At 39.7% G+C, this 7,854-nt stretch overlaps 1 protein-coding gene across 1 annotated transcript; it reads left to right on the top strand.

Moving 5' to 3' along the window:
- The first annotated feature begins 6,507 nt into the window (after nt 1-6,507).
- Nucleotides 6,508-7,517, top strand: LOC131229609 (ribonucleoside-diphosphate reductase large subunit-like). Its single transcript, XM_058225606.1, has 3 exons — nt 6,508-6,891; nt 6,977-7,096; nt 7,347-7,517. The coding sequence occupies exons 1-3, from the start codon at nt 6,655-6,657 to the stop codon at nt 7,392-7,394; spliced, it is 405 nt and encodes a 134-aa protein (XP_058081589.1). The 5' UTR covers nt 6,508-6,654; the 3' UTR covers nt 7,395-7,517.
- The last annotated feature ends 337 nt before the right edge of the window (nt 7,518-7,854 follow it).

The raw sequence follows: 7,854 nt of genomic DNA, 5'->3' as shown, positions 1-7,854 counted from the left end.
ATGTATGTCTTATCCACATTATCCAACCTTTTGGTGGCCCACCTAGGCTATACAACCGTAGGTGGGGCCCACCTTAAATAATGTATTATATTCAATCGGGACACTGGACGTGGTTGGTGAAGTGTGAGCAAACAGTGAGTGTAAAAGGATATATATATATATATATATATATATATATATATATATACTGTTTAGTTTTTAAAGCTTTTAGGTGGGCTGTTCATATAGGCCCCACCTTGATGCATTGAGCCAATCCACATTGTCTATTCCGTTCCCCAGATCATTTTAGGCGTTAAGCCAAAAAATGATGCCAATCTAATTATCAAGCGGGCCATACCATTGAAAATAGTAGTTTTTACCATTAAAACCCACCTTAATGTTTCTACTCACCAAAATGTGCCAAATGTTAGGCTTAATGGGTCTGTCTTGGGCCATAAAATCCAATGGCTAGGGTGGATTTTGCTGACGTGGGTCCCATGTACGAAAAACCTCAGAAAAACCTATTTCTTTAAAAAAATAAAAAAATATACATGTATGTAGCAGCCGCTGACGTCTAGAGGACGTGTAGTGCTACTGCGCTACTGTGGCGTGGCCAGGGACGTGGGTCCCAGCAGTGGGCCCCACCATGTTGTGTGTGGAAATCAACGCCATGCATTTGGTGGTCCCACCTCCTGGCTATGGGCCACCCCAAAATCAGCCATATTGGAAGCTCAGGTGGCCCATGTCACAAGAAAAAGCGGGATTAAATGTATACCATGGAAACTCTTTTTGGGTCCATGAGTCTTGGATCCATATGAAATTTGCTTTTCCTCTTCATGCAGGTCCTTGTGACCGTATGGACAGGATGGATGGAAAATAAACTTATGGTGGGACCCACAATGTGTATGGGTTTCATTTGCACCGTCCACAGCAGTGGATGGTGGAAACCACCATGTATGTGTTTTATCAATGCCGTCCAGGCAGTTGTTGGACGGCCAGTAGGCCCCACCCTTGATATCGGTGTTATATCCAACCGTCCTTCCATTTGGTGGGCCACACATGTGGACCCTACCATGAGGTATGTGACCCACCATGATGCATGTGTTGCATCCAAGCCGTCCAACCATTTGAAAGATCATTTTAAAGCTTGAGTTCAAAAATGAGATAGATCATGTATCAAGTGGACCACACAGCAAAAGCAGTAGGGATTGAGTGTCTGCCATTGAAACCTTGTTGTCACATAGGTTTTGGATCATTAGTAAAATTGTTTTTCCTCTTAATTCAGGTCTATGTGACCTTATGATCAGATTGGGTAGAAAATAAATGTTATGGTGGGCCTCGAAAGTTTTAAATGGTAGAAATCATTCTCACCACTATTATTTGGAGTGCAGTCCAGTTGGTCTTTTGATATGATTCATTTATATATATATATATTATATACATATTGATGTACTTGTGGCCATCCATTGAGGCACACCTTGGTATATATATGAGGCCCATGTGATTAGGCCCATCTTGATGTATTTGTGGCCGTTGTTGAGGCCCACCTTGATATGAATGTAAGGCCCATGGGTTATGGCACATTGCAATGTACATAAGGCCCATTGGTGCAGCCCACTTAATCAATATAAGGCCCATGTGATGTGACCCATTTGATGTATCTAAGGCCCATGGGTCGAGGCCCAACGGGATGTCCTTAGGGTCCATTGCAATGTGTTATTCCCATGGCTTGTGTAATGATATTTATGGCGGGCCATGCCTTGAGAGCAATGTTGATTTGACGTCCACATTGTAAGAATAATGTTGGTTAGATGTCCGCATTATAACTCTCCCTAGGGCCCATTGATAAGCCCGTACTTGTTATGTGTAGGCCGTCTTGGCCTATCTGTGTTGTAAGGATAGTTCATTACTTTATAACATGCTTAGTATAATTCCATGATTCATGCCCATACGCATCATATGTATGCTTGATATGAGGAATGTTTGATCATAGCATAAGCCATTGGGCTGAGACATTTATGGGACTTCTTATGAGATGGAGTGCCCCACATGATCGTGCAGTATGCGTAGGATTGCTGCATGACTAATGGTGTGATTCATGCACTTCACATTATATGTTGTCATCACTACACGCCCTAACGACATCAGGGCTGTGACCTTTATAGGCACATCGTGGATGGTCGTATCCGATACCGAAAATATTGGCTCTAGCATTGTGGGTACTTAGGATGTCCTTGGGTAAAAATTTCAGAACCTTTTTGGTACCAGGAGATGCTCCAACGTTTAGACCGAGTGGATACACGAGCGCCCAAGTGCCGAATACCAGTAGGCCGCGTCTCCTACTGTGTCGTGGTCGGTTGGAAGGGGGTGTGGCCTTATCCGGCCGAGTAAGGGGGCTATAAGCTAGGCTGAGTTTGACTAGCTCGCAAATGAGTCCACTATCGATGAGTTGGTAGGTATTGGCAGACTACTGGTCAGACGGATAGTGTAGTCTCTTCCACTTGCTTGGCTGTGCAGCTAGGGAGGAGGCAGTCAGTGTGAAGTGTATTAGACCCCGGTGATATCGAAAGAGGAACTGTACTGATATATGTACTTAATGAGGACTGGCATGCTTGCTTTGCGTCTCGCATATGACATTTGGCTACATAGGCCTCGCATTGCTTGGCCTTGGTATGGCCGATAGCATTCATGCCTTGCATCACATAGCTTTGGTACAGCTGATAGCATTCATGGACTTACCACATATTTTTGCATTACTCTGATATTGTACACCTGGTGCTTGTCTTGCGCACACACTTACACCACCCTCTAAGCTTTCTATAAGCTTATGCATGATAGATGCATGCAGGTGATGTTAGGTTGTAGCAACGTGGATTGTGGAGCGTGTAGCTGTCTTCTGGAGATCTGATTTTGACATATGCATTTCCCTTTCAGCATTGTATTCTAATTTTCATATTAGTGGATATGTGATGATGATGTTGCCTTTATGATTTGGGTATACTTGTGGCTATGCTCCATTACAAAAAAATTCATATTGAAAATCCTCCTTGTAGGATCCCAGGATCGGATTCTGGCATGTGAGTGCCAGGATTCGAGAATGGGGCACTATGGAGGCTGTCGGCGTCGGATTCGGCGATCGGGAATTTTGTGAGCCCGTTTTTTGAGTTTGGGGTGTGACAAATAATGTACTTAATCTTGCATTTCTTGAAGTAGATAATTGTACTTGACTTGAAGCATTGTCCTTGAGCATGAGATGCATTGCCTTGAACATATATAACAACGTGTTACACAAGACACAGATTGTGGTTTTGGCACAACAAAATTTGACAATCAAAGGAGCAAATAACCATAGCACTTACAATTTACTAGATCTGGAACTAGGGTTTGGATTTCAGAAAATTCAAGTGAGAAGATGCTTTTTCCTTTTCCATTTTTCATTTGTGGATTTCTTATGTATTTTTCGGACTTTCACCTCTCGTGAGCTGAGAGAGTAAAAAGACAAATCCGGATCTCATTCCACGCTCTTTCTATCTCCAATTTAAGGTACTGCCCTTTTCCAACTCATTCACTCATTTCAAAACCCTAGATTTCTACTCTTATTTCTCCAAATTTCTTCCCACATCCCAACTTCCCGATGAGATTTGATGATGTTACTTTAGATTTTAGTTTCTCTTTCCAGATTCCTGCAATTCTCTTCCCTTGATCTGATTTTTCAATAAACGTGCGTTTGCAACTGAATGGTTTTTGGTAGCAGTGGATCCAACTTGTCGATCCATGCCATTTATCTGATGGGCCGCACTCTTGGATGGGGATGCCTAGAAAGCTCTTGGATTGGAAGATCCTGACCATTGTAATGTTTTCTGTTGGATGTGGACTGTTGCTGTACTCTTTGCATCACAATCCATTCAAAGGCCATTTGTCAAAGGTTCAGGATCTTCCAATCTGGCTAATTCTCATTTCTCAAGAGTCTGCTTTCTACATTTGGGCGCTCCATGTAGTGGGTTAGATTTTTGTGGTGGGACCCACATCACCCACCTGGCTGGAGCACATCTCGATATCCCACATGTGTATGCCGCCTGTAACAGGTGCATGTGGGCATTGTATTTAGCAAAGCTCCTCATTTTCCTCTTTCGTGCTAACCCTTCTTCTCTTAACAGAGTTTTCAGGTCCTATTTTGTGAATCTGAAGCCTTTACTAATTTAAAGTCTGGATGTAAGTTTTTTGATTCTGGTGGTGGTTTTGTTCCATAAATAGTTACAATATGTAAATCCTTATTATGATGAAAACATGGATGTTCTATGCTCTATACTTGTTTCGTACAAATGAGGCAGTAGGTTTGCTTATTAGTGCCCCATGGCTACAAAATCTCCTTATATGTCTTACTGAAAGTCAAATGGTAGTAGATATGTGCACTGTTTGATTTACAGGGAGAACACTTTTGTAACATTATTATTATTATTATTTATTTTTCTTACTGAATGCAGGATCAGTATATACTGGGGTGGATTTTGGTAAAAGGCTATGCGGTGTCTCAGTTATTAGAAGGTAGACTGTCATAGTTTGTTGCGAGTTCTATTATCAGTATTATCTCCACCTTTTAAGTACTGAACATGAAGAACATCTTATTTATGCAATACTTCTTCCCATTTTTCTGAACCACTCGCATCTTTGAATGTATGGATTTTATTTAGATGAAGAGGTCACAATCCAATGAGTTTCTGGGTTACTTGGATGCCACATTCTTTTTAGTTTTTGGAATGTATGTGCTGGTAAGAATGCCAATCAATGGAATCCTGGCATGTCCTTCAAGACTTTTGCATGATATGAAACATTTTTTTCCTTTTAGGTTCCATCTTTGTTGTTATTTGCTGCAATTTTATTTATTTATTTATTATATATTTGTGGATCTTTTTTTAACTGGATTAAGTGGGCCTGGATTGTATTATTAGAGTGGTTCTTTCACCTGCAACTTTATAAATAAAGTGGTGTAGAGAGATCTTTCTACACTTTTTCTTATGCTTAAATAACACACTAGGTTCTAGCCAATCATCCGAGATGGTAAAGGCTACTATGAGTCACCCACTATACAGCACAAAGCAAAATCAAAACCAGGATAAAACTGGTCCTGGGCAAGAATAAACAGATGGTACCAGCATAGCCAACCCAAAACACATGACTTGCACTAAAACAAAAAAGACCTAAAGCAGAAACAAGGAGCCTCAGCAGCTGTCAATGCAATGACCAATGTAGACATGTCCAACACCTATTGCCCCCAAGGAGAACATCCTCGTGTGTAGTCCACTTGAGTTGGATATGTCTCATTTTTGGGCTCATACCCATAAAAATGATTTGGCAAAATGGATAGACGACATGGATAAAACAGGTATATCACAATCAGAGTATAAATCTGTTCTCGTTCTTATGACTAAGCAGGTGATGACTTGACTTGTAGCCAATTCTATAGGATATTAATCTTAAACCTAGATGACTGGAGCATGTGAATCAATGTGGGTCTCACACTATAAGAAAATGAAGCTTTATCGGCCCATTTTTTACCAGTAAATGTGAAGAAAAAGAAAAACTGGAATTTAATTGAAATAATAGCATAAGATTGTGCTTCTGGGGTATATTTGAAGCAAATAAGAGCTAGAATGATAAGTACTATTTTATGTAGTTTTGAATACGCTGAGATTTTGGCTTACTGTTTGTAGAATTTACATTGTTGGGTTCTTTGGCTTCTTTTTTTTTTTTCTCTCTTGTTTCTCTTATAGAATTTGCATTCGCGTCCTTTTCTTTTTTCCTTTTCTCTTGTTTCTCAAACAGAGTAAATTTTCACATATGTTCTAGAAGATTCTTATAATATATGCTTGATGATTTGCATTTCAAACACAATTTTGTTTATCATAAATCTAAACCACTAACATTCAGGTTTCCATCTCCTTTTATTGTTATTGCATGGAGACTTTAGCATGAATAATCCATTATTTTGTATTCCTCCTTTTCCTGGTTTTCCTTGCGTATGTCAAATTGCATGCTGAACAACTTTCTAATTACTACTTCTCATAATCCTTTCCATCTACAATTTTTGAAAGAGAAATGATTGCCTAAAATATGATCATCGGTTACTATATTTGGGGACTCAGGGCAAGGCAAAGAAGGTTGTTCAAGCACAAGATCTCTGGTTTGAAAGTCTAAAATCCCAGATAGAAAGTGGAACGCCTTATATGATTTTCATGTTATTCAACCGAGAGAAACATGAATCCCAGTGAACCATTTAGATATCTTGGTTTTACACTTCTGACCTTTATTTGTTTATTTAGGATACTTGTAATAGAAAAAGCAATCAATAGAATTTGGGGACAATCAAGTCTTCGAACTTGTGTATTGAGATCATTGAGTTCACTAGTCCTATAAAAACTGCAGTTTGCAATTTGACATCAATTGCATTATCACGATATGTCAGGGAGAAAGTAATTTCCATTGATTTCATGCATGTAGCACAGTAGAGCTTTCCACTTCTCCCTTTGATTCTATAGTTTGTAATGGTGTGCTTGTTTGTTGTAGGGGGTCCCTATTGAGTCACACCCATCTAAGCTGGTTGGAAGTAATGGTTCTTAGAACAGATATTTTGATTTTAACAAGCTAGTAGAGGTTTGTTCATTGTCTTGAATTTTAATGGAGGATGGTTTTGCTATTCCTTTTTGTAGCATTGGGTTCTCTCTCTTTTTGATGTGTGTTACTTTACAGATTACTGAAATAGTTACCACAAATCTCAACAAAATAATTGATGTGAATTACTACCCTGTTGAAATTGTGAGGAGGTCCAACACGCACTATAGGCCAATAGGCATAGGAGTGCAGGGTCTTGCAGATACTTTCATATTACTTGGCATGCCATTTGATTCACAAGAGGTGATTGTAGGTTTCCAAGTGGTCATTTAATTTCTGTTATTGATTGAACTAGTTGGGATTGCTGATCAGTTTTGGGTTCGTGCAGGCTCAGGAGCTTAACAAAGACATTTTTGAGACTATCTACTACCATGCTCTAAAAGCTTCTTCTGAGCTTGTTGCAAAAGAAGGCCCTTATGAGACATATCATGGGAGTCCTGTGAGCAAGGTTTGTGCTGAAATTGTTAATCATGGGAACACCAATTTGCAATAATACAATATCTAAATTGAATTGCCTGATTGAGGGCAATGGCACAATCTCTCAAGGACTAGGCTATTTATGATTGCCATGTTGGGTACTCTCATCTTACATGTGCATGATGTTGATGCATGCATAATAAGCTTTATGTGGAAGAATGTGAAGGAGGTTAGCTTTATGATCTTGGTATTTTTTCTTACATAGGCATAACAATGTGCAGATAATTCTTCAACCTGAAATGTGGAATGTGACTCCATCTGATCGTTGAGATTGGGCTGCTCTGAGGGAAATGATTTTGAAGAATGGACTGAGGAACTCCCTTCTTGTAGCTCCTATGCCCACTGCTTCAACCAGTCAGATTCTAGGCAATAATGAGTGCTTTCAACCATATACCTCCAATATCTACAGTAGGTGGAGTTCTGTGGTTTGAGTTCGGCTTGAAATGGAGGTGGACTGTTTCAATACATTGTGATGGCCGGCCCTTAAATGCAATTCCATGTGGTTTGAGTTCGACTTGAAATAATCTAAATTGCTATTTGGGGCTGGATCTTCATTGTGGATGGAAAGGGGTTATTCCAATGACGTGTATGTGCTTTTGTTATTTGTGTTGTTAGCAATATTTCTATCAATCTGATGTGTACGTGCTTTTATTATTTGTGTTGTTAGAAATTTTGACTGTTGAGTTTTGAGCAGTGGAGTGTGTTTCAATCTAAATAGAACTGATTAGC

Source organism: Magnolia sinica, chromosome 2 (genome assembly GCF_029962835.1).
Source record: "Magnolia sinica isolate HGM2019 chromosome 2, MsV1, whole genome shotgun sequence".
In the NCBI taxonomy this organism is placed as follows: Eukaryota; Viridiplantae; Streptophyta; class Magnoliopsida; order Magnoliales; family Magnoliaceae; genus Magnolia; species Magnolia sinica.
This window is presented reverse-complemented; position numbering and strand designations above follow the sequence as displayed.